This window comes from Carettochelys insculpta, chromosome 11 (genome assembly GCF_033958435.1).
Source record: "Carettochelys insculpta isolate YL-2023 chromosome 11, ASM3395843v1, whole genome shotgun sequence".
In the NCBI taxonomy this organism is placed as follows: domain Eukaryota; kingdom Metazoa; phylum Chordata; order Testudines; family Carettochelyidae; genus Carettochelys; species Carettochelys insculpta.
In genome coordinates, this window is record NC_134147.1 from 48,963,217 (window position 1) to 48,985,631 (window position 22,415).

The 22,415-nt window shown below is 47.0% G+C and overlaps 1 protein-coding gene across 1 annotated transcript in view; it reads left to right on the top strand.

Annotated features, from left to right (window-relative positions):
* Positions 1-22,415, top strand: part of ARIH2 (ariadne RBR E3 ubiquitin protein ligase 2) — a 63,065-nt gene that overhangs the window by 21,845 nt on the left and 18,805 nt on the right. Inside the window, exons 3-5 of the mRNA XM_075005085.1 lie at positions 14,179-14,246; positions 17,825-17,888; positions 20,427-20,574. Coding sequence (XP_074861186.1) covers positions 14,179-14,246; positions 17,825-17,888; positions 20,427-20,574 — 280 coding nt within the window. The remainder of the gene's footprint in view (positions 1-14,178; positions 14,247-17,824; positions 17,889-20,426; positions 20,575-22,415) is intronic.

Consider the following 22,415-nt stretch of genomic DNA (forward strand, 5'->3'; position numbering starts at 1 on the left):
AGTGACTGTTCCATGGAGGACCACAGTCCTTGCATCACCTCTTCGCCCATGTGTGCTCCCCACCCTATGTGGGAGGCGTCTGTAGTGAGGAAAACCGATATTTGTGGTTGGTGAAAGGGCACCCCTATTAGCATGTTCTTGGGGTTCACCCACCATTGCAGGGATCTGCACACCTTTGTCGTGGGCGACACCACCCTGTGAACGGTATGTGCTGCCGGTTTGTAGACACTCGCCAGCCAGTGCTGCATGCTGCGCATGTGTAACCTGGCGTTTTGTACTACAAACGTTGCTGCTGCCATGTGGCCCAGCAGCTGTAAGCACATCAGAACCGGCACCATAGGGCTGAAGGTGATGACCTGCACGAGGGAACCGATGGCTCGAAAGTGTGTCTTTGGTAGATAAACCCTTGCTGTGATAGAATTTATACGTGCCCCTATGAACTCTGTCCTGTGTGGGGTCTACCTTTGATTTTGCCAGATTGATGACCAGGCCCAGCGAAGAGAACGTGCCTGCTGTGACGCGTATCATGCGAAATGCCTCCTCCTTTGAGGCCCCTTTCAGTAGGCAGTCGTCCAGATATGGGAATATAAACACCCCCTGTCCGTGCAGGTAGGCTGACACCACTGCCAAGGTCTTGGTGAAGACTCTGGGGGCCGAGGAGAGGCCGAACGGCAGAACCTTGTATTGAAAATGTTCTGTGCCTACCATAAACCGGAGAAAAGCATCTGTGAGCCGGGTGGATAGTTATGTGGAAATACACGTCCTGTAAGTCGAGGGCTGCGAACCAATCTCCATCGTCCAGTGCCGTAAGTATAGAGGCGACTGTAATCATCCGGAAGCGTTGCTTGTGCAGGTACCGGTTGAGGCCCCGAAGATCTAGGATGGGCCTCCAGCCTCCTGTCTTTTTTTTTTTTCCGTGAGGAAATATCTGGAGTAGAACCTTTTCCCTCGAAGTTGCTCCGGCACTCTTTCCACTGCCCCTATGAGTATGAGAGGGTCTACCTCCTGCTTGAGTCTCGCCTCGTGGGAGGCATCCTTTAGGTGGCGCCTGGGTGGAGGTCGTGGCGGTGGGAGCAACTGGAAGGGGATCGCGTACCCCGTGGCTATGATCTCCAGTACCCATTTGTCTGTGGTGATCCTTTGCCACTGGTCGTAGAATGGTCGGAGGCGATGGTGGAATAATAGCTTCGGATGACATTGCACAATGGTAGTGATAGTGCAGCCCTCGATCTGTGTGTCAAACTTGTGGCCTTTGGCCCCGCCCCGAGGACGCACAGCTCTGTTGGGAACGTCGCCTGGGAGTTGTGCATTGCTGGTGCTGTTGATGTCGCCGTTGCTCGTAACCCCTGTGGTACTGGGGACGCTGTGGTTGATACTGGTACCATCTTTGCTGAGGGTAATACTTTTTCTTCCTGTATGGAGGGGTGTAAATCCCCAAGGTCCTAAGAGTAGCTCTTGAATCTTTACTGGAATGAAGGACCGAGTCGGTTGATTCAGCAAACAGCTTCTGCATGTCAAAGGGGAGATCGACGATCTTCGCCTGCAAATCCCTCGGGATACCCGATGTTTGGAGGCAGGACTCCCTGCGCATGACCACTGCCGTAGCTGTTGAGCGTGCTGCCGTGTCCGCTACGTCTAGGGCGATCTGAACTCCCGTCCTCGAGGCTGCATAGCCTTCCTGCACGATGGCCTTGAGCACCGGCTTCTTGTCCTCTGGAAGCGAGTCCATGAAGGGAGGTCAGCCTGGAGTAGTTGTCAAAATTATGGTTCGCTAGATGCGCTGCGTAATTCGCCATTCTCAACAGTAGGGTAGAGGAGGAGTAGACCTTTCTGTCGAACAACTCTAGTTTCTTGGCATCTTTGTCCGTTCCCCCTGTCTTGTACTGAGAAGTTGTCGACCTCTGTTGAGACGATTCCACCACCAGAGAATTTGGTTGCGGGTCGCTGAACAGGAACTCCATGCCCTTCGCCAGGACGAAGTACTTCTTATCCGCTCTCTTGTTGATAGGCGGAGTGGACGCAGGGGTCTGCCATATTGTGGTGGCGGACTCCATGATTGCTTCATCAAGCGGAATAGCTATTTTGGAAGAGGCCGGAGGTCTCAGGTTTTTAAGGAGCTTATGGTGTTTCTCCTGCACCTCTGCTGTTTGGATGCCTTGCGTGAAGGCCACCCTTTTAAACAGCTCTTGGAACTGTTTGAGATCGTCCGGAGGATGGATGTCCCCTGGGGCCGTAGCCTCGTCAGGGGAAGATAGCGAGGAACCGCTAGGGTAAGCCTCTCTGGACCCCTCTGAGTCCTGTTGACGGTGATACATCCTCTTGCTAGATACTTGCGAGGGAAAATCTCGGGGCTCCAGAATCAACTCCCCCTGAGATATCTGCATTTCCGTCCCCGTCCACGATTGCCCTCGGGGATATTGAACCATCTGGGGGGATCTGTCCCTGGGAGTATGCCTATGGTGTCTATGCCCTGCGTGATAGGGGCGACCATGGCAACACGGGCACTGCTCCTGAGATGGGGACCTGGACCACTCTCGAGGCGCATACCCCCTGCGCCTGGGGGAGCGAGATCGTCTGGATAATTGAGATACTGGAGAGACTGACTTTTGGTAGTACTCCAAAGGTTCAAAGCCCAAAAAGGGTGAAGGTGGTCCAAGCCATGGTGAGGCTGGCTGTAGGAACGGGGATGGGGGCTCAGGATAGGTTGGGGGTGACCCCTGCCTTCTTGTTGGGGTCCGCAGCATGAGCAGAGGGCTCAGAGCGAGCAGCCCTGCAGCCCTGTCTGGAGAAGGGCTGTGGTGCCGGGTTTTCTGTGCTGCCTTTCCCCTCCCCTGCGGGGCTGGCTCCGCCCCCTTTCGCATCGGGGATCTCGGCCCCGTTGTCTGCGCTGCGCTCGGCACACTCCGCTGCGGTGCTGCGCGGGTGGTCTCCCCCGGTGCCTGCAGGCTGTGTGCCTGCGCGCTCTGCACCGCCGGTTCCCTGGGCATCGGTGCTGCTGCCTGCGGTGCCGCCGGTTCCGGCGCTTGCCTGGCCGCCACCCTGCCTGCGGTGCGGGGCGGCTGTGTGATTATCGGAGGCTCAGCCTCTGCCACGTGCGTCTCCACGCCGCCGCCGCTCAGCTGTAACTGTGGCTGGGGGCTATGCGCTCCACCCGTCCCGCTCGCTGCGGCTGCCAGCAGGGATCGGGTTGGTGAGAGCTTCCTCCATTTTTGCGCTGACGGGGTGAGGGAGGCAGCTTTCCTTTTATGGGCCGCTGCGGGTCCCTCCTGCTGCGGCCATTCCGGCACGTCTGGCTGGAGGGCCTTGTCGAAGAGCAGCATTTTGAGCTGCATCTCCTTGTCCTTCCTTGCTCTGGCTGTGAGCTTAGCGCAGAAGGAACATTTCTGGGTGACATGAGATTCCTCAAGGCACCTTATACGTTGACTGTGCCCGTCGGAGGCCGGCATCGCTTTGCGACATGACTCACACTTTTTGAATCCTGAAGAGGACATTATGGTGAGTCTTTGAGATGTTAATAGGGTACTTAGCACCTTCTCTGTGCCTGTTCCCCTCTCTGACTCAGCCTGCCACGGCAGGAGGCCTAATGGCCCTACGTCCCCGGGCCTCCGGTGCTCCGCTTGTTACTAAGACTTGGAAGCTTTACTCCTTCTTTTTTTTTTTTTGGAAATCGATAACAAGCTAACTTAATCTAAAAGACTGAAAAAGAAACTCTAAAACACTTTAAGAACGTTAAATACGCTGACTCTGGCCGTAGCCTGAGCGGATTCCGTCTGCAGCCGATGTCAGTTAAAGAGGAACTGGGGGGGACCAGATCGCACATGTGGCCGGGAGCGCGCAAGGGAGCAGCGCACACCGGCGCATGTGCTGTCCGGCAGAAACTGCTGGAAAGATCCGACCTGCGGTGCCGGGGCAAGCCCGACACCTGATGTGGAGCACCCATGGGGACACTTGTAGAAGAACTTTCCTTTCCCCAGAACCAGGCACCCCCAGCCCTTCCCAGAATGCTGATGACTCACCAGAGCTGCTACTGCTGGAGCTGTAAGGGCCACCAGAGTGGCTGGGGTGCCGGGAGCCACTCCAGGGCAGCTGGAACAACAGCTGCCACCACGAGCTTGTCTCGCCAAGCAGTGGGGCACGTGCACAAAGCGAGCGGAGGGCACTCCACGTGTGTGGCTCTGAGGAACCAAATTTAAAGGGCGGCCTCTTGGAAAGGCGTATGCAGCTCCAGAGCCGAGAATTGCCCCACCGCAGTGTCCCGTTTGCCATGTGACAAGGGGGGAACATATTGGACGCTTCAGTCTTAGGTCCAGATGTTACTTAATAAGAATCTCTAACAGTGCTCAAACATCAGCTACTGTTTCAGTATCTCCAAACCACGAATGGTACTGGGTCTCACGGTAGTGAGGGGAAGAAGGAACAATATTGAACAATACTGTATTGTTTTCTAAAGGGGAGCTATCCAGGGTCCTCCATCTCCACACTTACTAACGGGACTTAAATTTTCTGCACCTTATGTGCCTCATTATGTTGATAAAATTGTACCTTAATTTTTAAAAGTTCTATTGAAACAGAAAATAAGGGGACATGAGAGTCTGCATGGTAAATACACGTTAAAGAAGAGAATCCTGAATGCCAAGAACTGTATGGAGAGGTACCCAAATACAAATCAGATATAGCCTCTCGGGCAGTAGTAAAGAATACTCCTGGACAATGTTTCCTGTAACACAGTACAGGCACAGAGTTGTTAAGGCTTAACACACAACCCCAGGTATTCTTAGTTTGCCAAAAACCAGTGCCATGTTACATGATGCTAGCAACTAATTAACAGAAGTTAATAATGAGGGACTGGGTCCAGCCAGATTTAGAATCATCCTGGACAAGACATGCTCAGCACAACTGGTATTCTGTCAACATAGGCTGGTGTTCATATTTGGTATGTCCAAAAGAAGGAAAGTCACATCCTGAATGTGAACACTTACAGCAGCCACTAAAACAGGGTGGGGGGAAACGGGAATCTTTAACTTCCATATGGGGAGAGAAGCTGCTCTTGGGGTGAGGGTGGGGTTTCACCATTGTACCCACCCTGTACGAAGGTGAGAGAGAAATACAAAAAATCAGCTAAAAATCAGCTAATCGTTCTAACCTGATCACAAATGTTGACAAAGCAAACCCTGTGCAGTGGAAATGTTCCCATTTAAATACACCCTTAGCAGGATAACATCCAGGTGTTCCACCAGTGAGCTGGTGGTGATCGTTTTCTCTCAGCCCTAATCTTTATTCTCTGAGCCTGCATCTATGCTACAAGATAAACTTGATTTTTAACCTAGTTCTGATGAATTCAAATTTAAGTGTCCACAAAGCTTCTTGAAATTCAACCCACTGTTTTTCAGCGTTGAGTTTCTGCATCCCCATTGCCCTATGCAAGTTTGACAGTGTGAGTAGTGCATTCTGGGTACCTATCCCACAGTGCCTTAACCCCGGTTTCCTGCAGGTGTTTCGTGTTTGAATCCCAGAATGCAAAGCACTGTCCCAGAATTCACAGCACCCACTAACCGCATGACAATGAACTGGAGGTTGCGCCATTTCCTGTGATGTTTTCTCTGCCAGCCCAAGCATGGATCCCCAAATGCTTCAGCTCCTAGCATACACCATTTTGGCTGTCATGCAATTTTGCCTTCAATTGCAAAGGTCAGTGATGGTTCAGTATCATAATCATGATGACAACACTGGTTTTGAAGAGCAAATCTCACAACTGTGGTCTAAGAATTCAGAGCTGCTGACTACCCTGGATGCATTGGTGACAGTTAAGTGGCAGTTTTGGACTTGTGACACCAGCACACACTGGTGGGACCGCATAATTTTGGAGTTCTGGGATGACCTGCAGTGGGTGCAGAACTTTGCACGTGCAAGTCCACTTTTGTGGAACTTTCTGATGTTCTGCCCCCCCCGCCCCCTGGCCTGAAATGCAGCAACACAAGAATGAGGGCAGCTTTAACAGTTCAAAAGCGAGTGGTAATTGCTCTGTGGAAGTTTGCAACGCCCGACAGTTACCATTGGGCGGCAAATCAGTTCAGGGTTGGCAGATCTACAGTGGGTTCTGTGGTGATGAAAGTGGCCATGCAATCTGTTGGCATCTCTTGAGGAAGACCGTGACCCTGGGAGAGGCACAGGCCATAGTGGATGGCTTTGATGCTTTGAGGTTTCCTAACTGTGGTGGGGCAATAGATGGCATGCACATCCCCATCAGGCCCCAGACCACCTGGCCTCTGAGTATATAAACCAAAAGGGGTATTTCTTGATGGTGTTTCAGGCATTGATAGATCACAAAGCTCGTTTCGCTGACATCAAGGTTGGATTGTCAGGGAGGGTTCATGAGGTGTGCATCTTCTGAAATTCTAGGCTGCATGGAAAAGCTCCTGGATGGTATGTTTTTCCCAGACTAGAAAATCAAAGTTGGCGATGTGGAGATGCCTACTGTAATATTGGGCAACCCTGCTTTCCCTCTGCTCCCCTGCCTTATGAAGCCCTACACAGGAGCTCTGGACCCCAGCAACAAAAACTTCAGTCAGAGACTTAGCAGGTGCAGAATGGTGATTGAATATGCCTTTGGCTATGTGAAAGCGAGGTTCAGCTGCTTTTTGACCCGTTTGGACCTTTCTGAAACTATTGTCCCCACCATGATTACAGCATGTGCTATTTTGCACAACATTTGTGAATCCAGACAGGAGACTTACCTGTCCATCTGGAATTCCGAAGCTGAGGCCATAGGCAGGGCTTACTCGCAGCTGCCTACACGACCATCCACCAGGAACCACGCTGAGGCAGCAGCAGCAAGGGATGCTTTAAAACATAGCTTCGTGAATGATCTGTAATACACATGCTACCCATCTATTTCTGTCATAATGCCAATAAATCATACCGCATCTTAATGAATGAATGCTTTCCTTGGTGGGAGGGGGTTAAGCTGCAGTAAGTAGAATGCATGTGGCGGGCAACTGCACCTTCAGCCCTCCCCTAGTCCTCCCGGTTCCATCAGCTGTGCGTCCACTGCAGACCTGGGCGTATTGGTGGTCAGCAGTGCCTTTAGCCCCCACAATGATGTGTGTTCCCTACTTCCCCTGCATGCCACAAAATCACACCGAGCTCAAAGGAATGACTTTATTTTGGCGGGAGGAGAGGTTTAAGTGGCAGGGAAAAGACACCTTCTCAAGGGTGCTTGAGTAGCCTTTTGCAGTGGCCCTTGGGGCTAGAGTGGCAGGCTGTCCTTTCCTGCCCTCCCTGCCTTCTTAGCTTGAGCGTGATGCTTTTAGCTGGAGTTGGCTGGCCTACAGGGCAGAGAGTAGTGCTTGAGTGAGCACAACTCAGCAGTAACTAGAACAACCCCCTATAATGTGGCCAGGCTTATTCCATTTAAGTGCTGCCAGTCTTCTCGTGCCTTCCCACAGTTCCTACCATGTGCCTAGAAAGGGCAGATTCACTGGGAAGGAATCCTGAGAGTGGCTCAGCTTCCTGCAGCATTGAGAGCTATGGGACTTACACCCAGGACACTGTCACTCACGCTGTGCACAGCACCAGTCTGGGCATAGAAACTCAAGTTTTCATTGGCTGGCTGTTTCCATTTCAGATCAGTGAGCTCAAAATTTGTAACCAGAGTTAACTCAGGGGAAGACATACCCGATGTTAGTGCCATCTACCAGGTCGTTAAGTTTTCTCCTGTTTTTACGGGGTTTCTTCCACTTCTTCCTGAGAGAGAAATTTACTAAATATTTGGTAGTGCGAACTACTGGTATCAGAACGTCTTGCTGCACTGGGCACACACTGTCTCCCTTGGAAAAATAACTCCCAGTCTGAGAGAGGCTGCCTGTGGCATTTTCCCCTCACTGAAGTTCTACTTATCCCACTTGTGGGCACCTGCAATCTCTGTTCTGTGGGCATGGGAGAGCAGGTAGATTAAGATTAATGTAAAATGATGAAATACAGAGAACAAGGAGTTCAGACTTAATCTGTGATCTTTCTTCAGGGCACAGCCAACTAATGGACTGAAAGTACTTGAAAGTGCTGCTAAACAGCACTTCTAGAATTTATCAGTCCTTAAGTGCACTCTGACTTTGTAAATATGTTTCTAATCTCGTGGGCTGATATTAGGTGTCAGCATGCATATGGCCAAGTGACAGGGTAGAGATTAAACCCCCATGATTTAGAAATAGTTGTGCTGTGCTGACTGTCAAGACTGTTCCATGATATCAAGGCTACAGTCTGTGAGTCTGAACTGCCTTTTTCCTGCTTCTCCTACAACTCAATCTGTAGTTGAGGGAGAGGCTGAAAATGTTGTTCTAAGCAATAGTATGAATACTTAGAACTTTCAGAGATAGTACCCAATGTATTAGAAGTTGGGGTAAAGTAGGTGTTAATTAAAAGTTTTAAGTGGTATGATGAAAAACACTTTTCATATGCCCATCTTTCAGTTTCTTCAGTGCTTCAGTCCCATTTCTCCAGGAAAAACAGAGAAGTTTACATTTGTCTCCAATGAAAAATAGCTCAGGTGGTCTTCTGTGCTTCTTTACAGTTCATAAAGACTTTCCTTTTGCAGGCTAAAGTTTTATTTAGGTAGGTTTCATTCTAGTTAATATAGCCAGGTCAAGCAAGTTAAGAAGTTTTTGGCAAAATGCAGTACAGGTTGAACCTTTCTAATCTGTAACTCTCATCTGAAAACATCCATAATCCAGCATGATTTTAGCTAGGAGGATAACCATTTATCATGGGTGTGGCCAAGTTTCCTGTGGTCCCATAAAGTTTATTTCCAGCCACCAGTCCTAGCTCTATGTTCTGTGCTCTTTCTTAATTGTAATTTACCCTTAACTGTCTTCTAAAAGCCCAGTAAGCAGTGGAAGTGTTGGTAATGTGCTAGAAAATATTGGCCTTCTATGGTCTGGAAAATTCTCTCGTCCAGCACCGGCAGGGTGCCGGATGAGAGAGGTTCAACCTGTATTTCCTAGCGAGGCTGTAATCTTGGGAGCTGCTGTGGCTGCATGGGGTGGTACAATTTGGAAGGCTGGAGTTGTCCAAACTGACTTCATCTACTCAACTTTCACTTTTCATCACCATGGTTGTTGCTCTTTATTGCTCTTTGTGGGTTGCTTTGACTATAGTCTCTGAAGCCATGTCTCGACTGCAGAAGTTTTGTCAACCCAGCATGTGTCCAGACTGCAGCTCTGTCGGCAGAGATCTGCTGGTTGGGAGCATTCTATCAGCATCCCTGTACACCCCATTCCTCAACAGAGGGGTTTTTTTTCCCAATATTTGGACCCGTGCAGACAGGCCAAATGTTGGAAAAGCTTCTCCCAACAGAACTGCTGGGAAAAATACACAAATGCGTTGCATAATTTGTGTATCTTTTGCCAACAGATGTCAGTAATCTAGACATAGCTTAAGGGTTTGAATCTAGCAGTAAGTGATCTTGATCACCATTTACCTTCTCTTGATGAGACAATACAGAGTTGCAACCGCTGAAAAGTCATGTTCTAGAGTTAAAAGGAACACTTCGCAGAATATCTGGTAATCTGTAAGGTGCCACAGGACTTGTTGTTGTTTTAGAATTATTTGTGACTCTGTGGCTTAGTTTTACTCTGGAAAGACTCCCAGCCCCAGAGGTAGTGAGCCCAGGTAGTTTTAAATGTTTCTTTTTCTCCTTTCTAGTAGGTTCCAAGCACAGTTCTTATAGTGCAATATGTTGTCAACCTGACTTAAATGTCACAGGATGCGTTGATTTTAACTTGTCCCTAATGTACCCTCTCCTTGAGTGGTTGTGTAATGAGCACAGGGTCAAACTGCATCCTTAAAGGCTCTCAAGCAGCACTTCTCAAAATCTTTGTGCTTGAGGAAAAAATGAATTTTCCAGCAGACCAGTTAGAGCTTAGCCTAAATATATCCCTAGGAATTGTCTTTAAACTCCATCAGGAGGTTTTTGCAGAGTCCACACTGAAAACTGAGCTCCAGAAAAGCAAGTCAAACCTTGAAGGCATTTAGGATGAGGGAGCTGCTAGCTACATCACCAAACTAATAACCAGTAACGATTTTAAGTTCTGAAATAGGAAACACTCTTGAAGCTCTAGTGTCAAACTTATACCTGGGTAGACCACTCTCAAGTGCAAGTGGCAGTGGTTGAAAAATTACAGATACCAGATGTCTATCCCATAGAACCAGAGGACTGGAAGAAACCTCAAGGCAGGACGAAGTATTATTTAGACCATCCCTTACAGGTGGCTGTCAAACCTGCTCTTAAAAATCTCCGGTGATGGAGATTGCACTGTCTCCCTAGACAGTTTGTTCCAGTGCTTCACCATTCTGACAGGAAGTTTTTCCTAATGTCCAACCTAAGCCTCCCATGCTGCTATTTAAGCCCATTGCTTCTTGTCCTTTCCTTAGAGTTTAAATAGAACAACGTTCCTCCCTTTTTCTTGTAACAACCTTTTATGTGTTTCCTTACATAGTACGTCTTCTCCAGACTAAACAAACCCAATGCTTTCACTCTCCCCAGAAATGTAATGTTTTCTAGACCTTTAATCACTTTTGTTGCTCTTCTTTGTACCTTCTCCAGTTTGTCCGCATCTTCTCTGACATGTAACACCCAGAAATGGACGTAATAGTCTAGTTGAGGGCTAATCAATGTGGAGTAGAGTGAAAGAATTAGTTCTTGTCTTGCTTACAACACTTCTGCTAATACTTCTCAGAACATTTATTTTTTACCTGTGTTAAACTCTACTCACATTTAGCTTGTGATCCACTATAATCTCCAGCTCCCTTTATGCAGTGCTGCTTTGTAGACAGTAGTTTCCCATTTTGCGTGTGTAAAACTGATTGTCCCTTCCTCAGTGGAGTACTTTGCTTTTGTCCTTATTGACTGTCCTCCTATTTACCTCAGACCATCAGCAGTGATTGAGCCAGCGTATAAAATCGAGAGGTTCTTGAAATGTTTTCTGTGCTAACAAGCTTTGTTCTACACTGTGACTCTAGAGGACTGTTCAGTTAAGTCCGTCTTGGTGGAACAGGGAGCCCAGAGCAGAGCCCTGGCCCTGCACCCCCAGTCAGATGAGACTGACTCACTTTCAGCTGCCTGGCCACTGATATCCCATTGCTCTGCTTCTGATCTTTATCTTGCTGCTGGGGCCAACATTCCAGCATCCTCCTCCTAGTTACATGCTCCTCCTGGGGCTCAGGTTCCGGAGGGCCAGCTATAGCATTATGTGTGGGCAGCTGGGGCACCCCCCCACAAAAGTCACACTCTTATTCCCACCACCTAGATGTTGGTGCTAAACACAGAGAAACAGAGGCACACACTGTATTCATGCAAAGCAGTAAGACTCGAATAGGCTCACATACAAAATAAGAAGGGAAAATCCCTACTTTGTCACATCTATATCATATGCTGCTCCAGTGGAGTGAAACAAGGTAAGAGCGAAACAAAGGTCTCAGTTTCTGTATGCAGTAATGGAACATGTTTATTGCATTGCCACTTTTCAGCACTTTATAAATTGTTAGACAAATTAAAATTTATTGTGTCTTGGAAATTGTTCTGTACTCTGCCCTGGAGACTATTGCTCATCTAGAGCAGCTTCCTGCCCATGGGGAGTGAAGTACTGTGTCCCCACTCTTTCAGAGAGAGAGAGAGAGAGAGAGAGAGAGAGAGAGAGAGAGTGTGTGTGTGTGTGTGTGTGTGCGCGTGCGTGGCTTGCACTTTAGCAACCTTGTGTTGCAATGTGGTGGGATTTTTTTTAAAGGTTAAACATAGCGCTTCAGGGTCTATGGATATGGTGGGCAAATTATGGCCCACAGGCCAGATCCAGCTTGCCACACTGCTGAATCCAGTCTGACACTGTCTTCTGGTTCAGCAGGAGTCTCAGGCAAACTCCCTGCCTTCGGCACCCTGGCACATCACTCAAAGCAACTGGCTGCAGGAGACGTGTTCTTTATGTGCCACGTGCCCTTTGGGGAGGGAGTTTTGCCTGCTGTCCCTGCCCCCAGTGCAATCTCGTAGCACCCATTGGCCAGAAACCATGAGTGTACAGAGAGCACGTGGCTCCTGAAGCTGGCTGCTTTGAGTGGTGTGCAGGGGCCTGGCAGGCAGGGAGCCTACCTGAGGGCTGCTGCTGGCCAGGAGCTGCCTCAGGTACATGCCTCTTGGCCGGAACTTCCACCTGGCATCTGAACCCCTCTCTCTCTTCCCAACCTTCTGCCCCCATCTTGCACCTCTGCCCCAGTCACAACCCAAACTTCTGCAGCCCAGCTCCTGCACTCATACTTTCCCTGACCCCGACCCCAAATTCTTGCCCTGTCACTGTTCCCTCCCAGCCCCACACCACCTCCTGCACCAGTCCCCTACCGTGAGCTCCCTTCTGCACCCAGTTTCCATCCTAGACCCTCCATTAGTCCATGAGAGAGTCAAGCCCTGGGCCACTTACCAAATTTTTGCGGTAGTCACCCCATTGAAAATGGTTGCCCACCCCTGGTCTAGGGGCTGTCAGTCTGGTATTGCTTCAGCTGCATCAGCTTCATCCTGGGTGTGCTCCTCCCAACCCCACATCCAGCCCCAACTGCTCTAGCGGTCTCCACACCCACACTTGTGGCAGGATCTGGGCCTCTTCTTCCCACTCTCCTCCCCTTGGGGCTGCACGTGGCTTGGGCTAGGGATTTTCTGCCTGTCCCATTATGGTGAGGCTTGGGCTGTCAGTGCCCCAACCCCTTTAGCGAGGGTTGGGCTGTCGTTCGTTCCTCCTGCTGCCCCAGTTACTTGTAGTAAAAGTCGCAGACAATTCACAGGCTCCTGTGAATTCTTGTGTATTTCCTGCACCCTGTCCATGACTGTTACTGGAAATAACAATGACCAAAATCTAGCCCCCCTAGTTATGAATAATTGAACCTGCTCCATTTCATCTTGTAGAGGAGCTCTAGCCAAGAACTGGAGTAATCACTTACTCTTTCAGTTAGCACAAAGCGCTTCAGCCTCATCCTGAGTCAACCAGCTGGCAAGGTGCAATACTGGGTGTAACTCTCCAGACCCAAAGCTCTCCTCCTGCACCCCAGCCCTGAGCCCCCTCAGAGCCCCTTGGCTCCACTCTCCCATGCGAATTGTGTTATGTGCCAGTATGAACGTGATGTGTCGCACAGGACCTCCACGCTAGTGCACATAAGCAAATGCGTTCTGCTTGGAGATGGGAGAGTTAGCGGGATTGCTGGTCCTGTGCCAAGCTGGCAAAGTGTTTCCTTTTCCTTCTCACCACAGCCTCTGCCCCATCTGCAGCTTGTCACCTCTTCTCTTCCCTACTCAGTAAGTGGTATGTAGCTGCTCATTCACAGCCACGTGGCACAGTGTGCTCTGCTCTGACTAGGGAAATGCATTAGTCATGGAGGTCAGGGGTTCTGTGACTTTACCGAACTGGAGCCGGGACCATGGCTGTGCACTCCTGCCCCTGCTAGAGTAGTGGGACTCCGGCTGTCAGTTCCTTCCCTCTCTGTGGCAAGACTGTGGTAGTCTGGCTGTAGTCGGTAGTCCTGGGCTCTAGCTGTCATTCCCTCTCGCTGAAAGTCACAGACAGGTCACAGGCTTCCATGAGGCTTTTTTGTTTTTGTTAACTGTGATCTGCCTGATTGTTACTAAAAATAACCATGACAGAATCTTAACCTTAATTGTGGTCTGGCCCCACCTCCTCCCTCTTGAGTCCCACCCTGCTGGGCCTAGCCTGAAGAAGTAAAAGTCAGGTTTGGGGTTTGTCTCTCACTTGGCTCCATGAAGTTGCATCTGCTGGAACAGTGGTTGCTTTGGATCTAGCTCCATTCCTCACCCAGAGTATTGTTGGTCTTGTATGGAGGGGATATGTTTACACTGGGACCCTTCTTTAAGCCTGAGCTGGGAAATGAATGGCCTGCGGGTTCTGGGTGAAAACACTGGCAGGCATTGGCATGTTTTACTGTGGCTCCCTTTTGCTCTGACACCTGACAGTGCATGTAATGGTTTGAAAAACAAATTTCATAGTTGTCAGCCCAGCCCGTTAACAGGGAAGGCTCTCAGCCAGGGCCTGCATTCTGTGGTGTTGTGTGTGCACATATGCAAAAGGCCTTCATGTACCCGGGGGCTCTGGAAGTAATGCCTTTTGATTCTTTTTTTTTCCTTTCTTTTCTCAGGTGTCTCATGCAGTTGCTAAGCTTATATTAGTTAGTTTCCACTGGCAAGTCTCAGAGATTTTGGAAAGGTAAGTGTGACTAACCTTTTTCTCTCCCATGCTAGTGGGCTTTCATTCTCACTACTTTGTACATATGAACTTGCCAGGCTGCTTCCCACTGGTACGGCACCCAGGAATGATTGCACCAGCAGAGCGTCTGCCTGCTGTATGCTCAGAATGGAGAGGAAGGCTGGGAAGAGGAGGGAGATGGTGTGTGTTTGTCCTGGACGGTGTCTGTCTCTTTAAGGGATTGTTTAAGGGCTGCAAAAGCACTGTGTCTTAAACTTGAAGCTGATATTGAGGAAGCAGCAGAATTGGATTCTAACAAAGGGGAAAATTTCCTGGCCATAAACAGACACTGAGCTAGTTCTGGCTTACAAGGCAGTCACGTTTTCTGATTAAAGCTTTTTGCTCCTTCTGGACACAATCGATGCTTTTTCGCTTTGACTAGAATATTCAGAGCACTGAAAGGATGTTGAGTCAGGGAATTGGGAGGTGGGATGCTGGCTCAGATTCACATAGTACTGAGCAGTTTTACACAAGCTTAACAAACTGCAAGGGCAGAGTGTAAATTTTGTCGAAACCCACTTAAGAAGCATGTACCCAGGGCCACTGCCTCTTTACATCTCTTTTTTTGGAACTGGCAGCTGGTCCAGAAACAGTACCGAATATGCTTGCAAGTCCATGCTAGCCATCCAGACAGGGTAGGGGAAATTCAGTGTCCTCAATGGCCAGTCTCTCTGTCTGATGTGTAGCGCACACTGAGTGAGTGAGCAAGATTTCCACGTCACACAGGTGGGCCCCAGCCGCTTTAGAACTAGTCCCCAAAGGTGGGATTTCTGCATGTGAGCCAGTGCTCTTCTGCAGCGTAAGCAGTCAGACCCAGAACGGGAATAAACTGGGGAGGGGCTTTATTTTTAAAACTGCAGCATTAGGTTGTTTCTCGGTGGATCTTGTTCTCAAGCTAATGTCAAGCTTCCATTTTCTTTCCTTAGTTGCACTTGATATAAATTCAGTGGGAGCCCCTTATAAACTCACTAAAAATAGTGGAGTGAGGAGAGGAAGGGGTTACTATGCCAATAGGAATAGAAGTGACTTTGATTTAATTCAGTGATGTTTATGTCCAGGATGAAAGCCTTCTTGTGCAGTGTTGGACACCTCAGATAGCAATATGTGGCTACTTCTAATACTGCTTATTTCTTACTTGGTGTTCTTGGGGATGGGAGTTCTGCTAAAATTGCATAAATACTTAGCTAGGAAATGTATTGGAATCAAAGTGGAGTGCAAAATGTCAATAGCCTTTGTTGAAAGGCGATTTAGACTAGAAAATCCTGTTGGTCTATCTTGTCTTATAAAGGAAATCTAGTTCACATGTGGATTAAACATAGGGCTAGACTGATTTAAATCAAAGCCTTTTAAATCAGGAAACAGAATCTTAATTTAAATACACTAGAACCTTTCTGTTCCACCAAGCCTGGGAAACACTATGCTGGAATCAAGATTTTTTCCAGGCTAGAGGGGCCACTGTGGGGTCTGGGTGCAAGGAAGATGCGGGTGGAACATTCACCTGGCAGTACGCTCTCAGGGGCATATGTAGTTCCATGTCACCTGCCATTATGGGAGCAGTGGAGAAAAGCCTCTGGGAAAACTGATCTGCAGAGCCACTTCCTCCTCCGTACCATGGGTGTTCCTCGATTAGGGACACCCACAGTACAGGGGTTCACTTGTAATTCATTTAATTGTCTTTTTTGTGTGTGCTTTTATTTTCCCATGCAGTTGATTCTCACTAGTTGGTAACCATGAAATTGCAGTGATTTGCAAAGAAATACAAACGTTATGCTAATTTGTGGTGCTTTTTGCTAAGGCAACGTCTACACTGTGAAATAAGATCAGCTTTTAATATATTTGATTTTTTAACCTCAGTCATATGAACTCAAATTTAATTGTCCACAGACGTTCCAGAAATTTGACCTACCGTTTCTCAGTGTCAACTTACTGTGTCTCCATTGCCTTATCCAAGTTTGACTGCGTGAGCAATGCGCTGTGGTTACCTATCCCACAGTGCTTTAGCCCTGTTGCATTCTGTAGGTTTTGTGCCACTCAGTTGTAGGGGAAACCAATTACAGCAGTTGCTTGTGTGTGTTTGATGTCATGATCCCAGAATGCAAAGCACTCTTCCAAAATTCAGAGCACCCACTAACCACATAAAAATGAACGGGAGATCGCTCCATTTTCTCCGGCACAGCGCTAGCGCAAGCATGGATCCTCAAGTGCTTCGAGTCATTGCATAGACCACTGTGGCAACTTCACAAAATGTTGTGCACTTCTTCTTTCGACTGCAAAGAGATTGAGCTGAGATGAGGGTTGAGGGTGGTGATGAAGATATTGAAGGAGAAGTTGGTCAACTGCAGGTCAAGAACTTAGAATTGCTGGCTGCCCTGGATGCATTGCTGACAATGGAGCGGTGGTTTTGGACTCGTGAGACCAGCACACGCTGGTGGGACCACATTGTTTTGGAGTCCTGGGATGACTAGCAGTGGGTGCAGAACTTTTGCATGCGCAAGTCCACTTTTATGGAATGTTGTGATTTGTGGGCCCCCACCCTGATGAGCCGCGATACAAGAATTGAGGGCAGCTTTAACAGTTCACAAGCGAGTAGCAATTGCTCTTTGGCAGTTTGCAGTGCCTGACAGTTACCAGTGAGTGGTAAGTCAATTCCAGATTGGTAGATCTACAGTGGGGGCCATGATGGTGAAGGTAGCCAATGCAGTCTGTAGGCATCTGAGGAAGACCGTGACCCTGGGAGATGTACAGGCCGTAGTGGATGGCTTTCTTGCCATGAGGTTTCCTAACTGTGGAGTGGCAGTAGATGGCATGCACGTCCCCATCATGGCCACAGACCATCTGCCCTCTGAGTATATAAACAGAAAGGGATACGTCTCAATGATGTTGCAGGCATTGTTAGATCACAAAGGTTGTTTCGTCGTCATCAAAGTGGAATGGTCGGGGTCTATCCCATGAAAGCTCACCACCTGAAAAATTACTTTTGTTAGCTACTGGTCTGCTTTTTTGTTTAAAGTGAAATGAAGATTTTGTGCACACCAACAGAAGGCACTGCTGTTACAAGTTGACTTAGCGCTTGAACTGTGGTTCTCAGGTACTTAGTCAGTAGCTTCCACAAGTTTAATAGTTTTACTTTCTTTACCTTTTTGCAGCAAATATGTCCTGCTTAATGTTTTTAAAATTTAAATTTGTTTTTTTAAAGAGGGTAAAGTCCTATTTATTTAGAATGAAACTATTTAATGTAAATTTTAAAAATTGCCATATTAAAAATTGTTTTTAGTAAAAGCTGGGTTTCTGTCTCTTTCCTGTTATGCATATGTTCTTTTATGAGATGTGCTAGTTATTTCCAGAAGAGGAGGGTTTTCTCAGCAAGAGTTCATTTTGCTGCATTGAGAACAACGTGCTTAGAGTCTCCTTGATCAAGTATCCTGTGTGAGTCCACTCCAGTTCAACCAGAGGCTACTCTTCATTAGTGACGAAAAGTTTCATATTAAATCAGAAAGCATTTTGGTGCAAGAGTTTAATGCTTATGTTCACCCTTCCAGGCACAAGTCCAATTCTGCCCAACTGCTAGTGGAAGCACGAGTTCAGCCCACCTCATCCAAACACGTAAGTAGTTAGCTCCTTTCACTCTGCACGACTCCATTCTAGGGTCACCTTACCCACAGTCTGGCCTGCCTCTCTAACGTTGTTTTCAGATGCAGTGTTGTAAACTTCATCCCGTCACCACCTGCTGCTATTTCAGAATGAGACCTAAGCAAGAGGGCTCTTGCAATTATTGCAGTTAATGTACAACCTGTACAGTTGACTAGATCAGAGTAGCTCTTTAAGAGCAGGTGAGATAAGATGGGAGTGAGTAGCTGTGCAGAATCCACAGAGGCAGACTGCATGGCCAAATTTGGCTCTTTGTTCTTGCTCTCTTTCTGAAAGAGGCTTTCAGAGAACTGTGGGTTGATTTAAAAGAAGAAAAATAAAGCCTGTTTGTTACTGAAATTGGTTGTTGCCCTGAGGTGGCCGCCTTGCTTTGCTTCAGGATGCTGAGGCCAATCTCCAAAGGATGCTTCTTCCCATCCAGGTTCATAATGACCTTTAAACCACAGTTTAGGGTTTGCAGAAGTGGTGGCCAGAGTCTTTGGAAGCTTGCCTCCCACTTAGAACTTCCCACTTGCATGTTTACAGGATTTATTCACCATGGGCGTTACAATGCATTGTGTTATGTCACAAATAATTATTCTAGGAATTGATTGTGATTTGTCAAACTGGATTACAGACTATCGGATCTAGAGGAGGCTGCTTTTTTTTTTTTTTTTTTTTTAAATCAGTGGCTAGTTGCTGTTGGGTCTGAATCAGGTTGTAGCTAGCAGTGATTGAGAAGAAAGATGAGAGAGCTAAACGGGGAAGGCTGCATGGACTTAAATAAACTGCCTATTGTATTTGGGCTCCAAACTAACTTACTCTTCATTATGCCTCATGTTGTGAAATGGGCTCTGTGGACACTTACAAACTTTGTCGAGTTTTCTTGTATCTACTTCCCCCTAGGTGTCCCTTCCCTGAAATGCTGTTCTTTACCTTTGGGACAAGGAGTGAGGTAGTGAAGGCACTGTATTATAGGACTTGGAACATCTGAGTCCAGTTCCTAGCCCTGCTACATGCTTTGTTGGGGCAAGTTGTTCTGTTTCAGTTCCCTCTCTGTCCAATGAGCATACAGCTTCTGCTGCCTGGTCTATTCACATGTCATCCTCAGGGGAGAGACTTTATCGTAATACATTGATATAAAGCCTGTTGCAGTGTGATTCTGATTTTGGCTGGGGCCTTTACAAGCTACTGTCATGCTAACTGATTACAGCATTGTTTCTCAAACTGCATTCCATGGAACACTAATGTTCTGCACAATGTGAATAGATGTCCCATGAAATAATTTCTATACTAGTGATATTTTTCCTTCTCAGATATTAAATGAGAAATTACCTTAGTATTTTTGATACACACATTTGAATAGCGTTTAGATTGTAGGTATTCATAATTGTGTAGTTGTTATGCAACTCATGCCAAACAGAAATGCAGAAGCACTCTTTCCATTTAAAAAAAAAATACTAACCCTAAAAAACCTCACCCTAAAAAAAACTTATTTTTATTTTCCAGCAGTCACCTGTAAAAATAACAAATTTATAAAAAGACAAAATTTAAAAATACTTTTTCCAAAGTATTTTTAGTTTGTTTTGCATTTCTTTTTTATAAAAATGTTTAAGCTTTAAGGAAGGACCCTCCTTTTTTGAACAATATTGTCCTTTCTATTTTGTGCAAAAGAACAACACTAACCATCTTTCATTGGGCTGGTACAGTGATGTTTTGTCTTGAGTTTGTATTTAATTTTTACACTTCATTATAGGGTTGCTAACAGTCCTCCTGTCAGGAGCAGCCTGGCTGTTGCTGCCGCCCCAACAGGAGCAGTTTCCCACTCCTGTTTGGGGTGGCAGTTGTGTTAACCCAATACATGCAATCAAGTCGTGTGTATCTCAAGGGTTTAGATAAATCGGGGGGTGGTTGAAATTCTTTCTACTTGTCAAGAAACAGGGTGTCCTCCTGCAGGAAGTCTACAAGGAAATTATAATAGGTGATTTCCCAGGATGATTACTCCTTGGGATCCAGCCAGGTGGTGAACAGACAAGCTCCTTTGAAGTTACCTCTGCTAACAAGGTAGACAGAAGAACTAGCTGAAGAAAGAAATAGTGCACAGGTGTATTTGAAACAGATGGTTAGTCTTCATTTGGTAGCAGGGGAAGGAGAGAGGCCAGAAAAGCAAGTCTCCTTCTGGCTACTGCACCAGATCAAGGGCAGAAAGTGAAAGATTTGTCTTCTGTCTCCCGACACCCCCGAGGCTCCTAAAAAGAACTAATTGGTGAAGTAGCATGCTCCTTTCTAGGTGGCTCCTTCTCTCCTCCTTTTATGGGCTGCAGCCAAGAGCAGTCTGAATGAGGGGAAGGTAAGTCTGTCCTGGGTTAAAGTTTTAAAGACAACTCTGGGCTCCTTCCTCAACAGTGCCACTTAAGGACTAGTGAGGGTCAGTTTGGGCTTAACGGGGCCGAAAGACCCAGGTGGTGCCAGGAACCATTTCAGCCCACCGTTTGATTTGCACCTCTCTTTCAGACAATGGTACATTCCTCCCATCACTGCGCAGTGTGCATGCAGTTTGTCCGAAAGGAGAATTTGCTCTCTCTGGCTTGTCAGCACCAGTTTTGCCGTAGCTGCTGGGAGCAGCATTGTACTGTACTCGTCAAGGACGGTGTTGGAGTTGGTGAGTTCAAGGCAGACACTTTGGTGGGTTTTTATTTGATGCATTGACCTCCTCCCCCACTCCTTCAGGCAGACGGACCAGTTACTTTAGTATCTTAAGACTGAGAAAATGAAGCATGCACTTCGTTTGCATGGAAAATCAGCTCCTTAAATATTTAAACTGGCTGCTGGTTTGTACTAAATCTATAATTGCCAGGCTATCTGTAGTATTGACTTGGTCCCTGGAGGGTGCCGCTGCCTCCCCACAAGTAACTATAAATCACTGGTTCCATGTACTTGAATGCGTGCTGACATATTTTGAAGTATTCTATGCACTTCTAAGTAATTTAAATAGTCTGTACTTAGCAGTTGGTTTTAAGTACATTTTAAAGGTACTTCAAGCATACATAACTTTTTCCTGATCTGTAAATACGTCTTCCGAACCGTGAGTGTATTTTTGTTTGTTTGTTTTTGTTTTTTTAATCACATCTCTGACTGTCTCAGATTCTAGGAATCCTGGGACCCATTGCCCTGGCTTGGGAGTTCTAGGCTCTGTGTTCTGACTGCCCAAGCTTTGTTCTTTTGGTCTGGCTAGTGCCCCAGCCAAGAAGTGAAGTGGCCCCACACCTTCACTTCTGATTGGTCTTTGCAACTGGCAGCAGGGAGACTCATTGCCTGGCTCAGCCCCACAGCAGCAAGGAGAGACATACCTTGCAACGCCCAGCACATAAAAAACAAGACCAAGAGCTCTACATCCCCTGCATAGTAGTGTAGGAGATGGCTGCCAGTCCCTGGGAATGTTCCAACACTGGATTGTTGGGAAAGTGGAAATACTTTTTTCATGGTAATTCCATGGCAACATATGTGCGTGAACAAAACATCATTGCTGGGTTTTTTTTCTCTCTTCCAATCTGTGCTTATATTTATTTGTCTATAAATTGACGTAACTTCAGGGAGTATGGAAATTGAGCTCTCTAATTTTACTTATTTATAAGTACTATTTCCACCGCATACTTGTATTTAAAAGTACTTGTGAAATCGTGTATTTGCCACTTTTACATATGAATCCTTTTTATCAGTACTTTGGCAACACTGTTAACAATTAGACTTAGGCTTTGGTCTGTGTTCTCTCTCTCTTGTTATCATTATGACTCTATAAGTGTCCAACATTAAAGAGTTTTACATATGGTTTGGGGCTTAGAATACAGAGACCTTTTAGTATCATGGGAAGATAAATAATTAAAAAAATCTCTGGGGCCCTTTATGAGAATATGAGTGGGAGGAGGAAACAGATAAAGCATTTGAAATGTCAAATATTAAGTGACGTTTTCATCTCCTGTGCCCTTTCCCTTTGTTGGAGAGTCTTTGGAAGGGGAAAACACTTGTCATTTGAATGCCTCTTGGATGGTGGTAACTGTCCTTTTTGGAGGAAAGTTACTTAGGATGGGCTGGAGAAGTTGTTAAAGCCGATCCCATTTTCTAGAAGAATAAACAAGATGAACACGTACACAAGGGGAAGAGAAAAGAACAGCAAAGGTAGAAAATGCAACTAACTTCTTCCTCAAATATGGACTCTGAGCCTCGCTGTTTGAAAAATAGAGGCACAGCGTTTGACCTTAGCCACCCTGAGGCCCAGCAAACTTGTGCCAGCATTGAGCTGTTAAAGGTATTACGTTCAGATGCCTCTTTCTGGACAGAGACTTAGAGCAGAGTTGCAAAAGATACTGTGTTGGCCAACTAAGCAAGACTCTTGTAAATTAAAGGAAAAATGAGAGGCATAGGAAGGATAAGAAATGAAGTGAGGAAGGAAAAGTACACAAAGTGGGAGTGGGGGAGTGGAAGGGAATGTAACACAGTTTCACA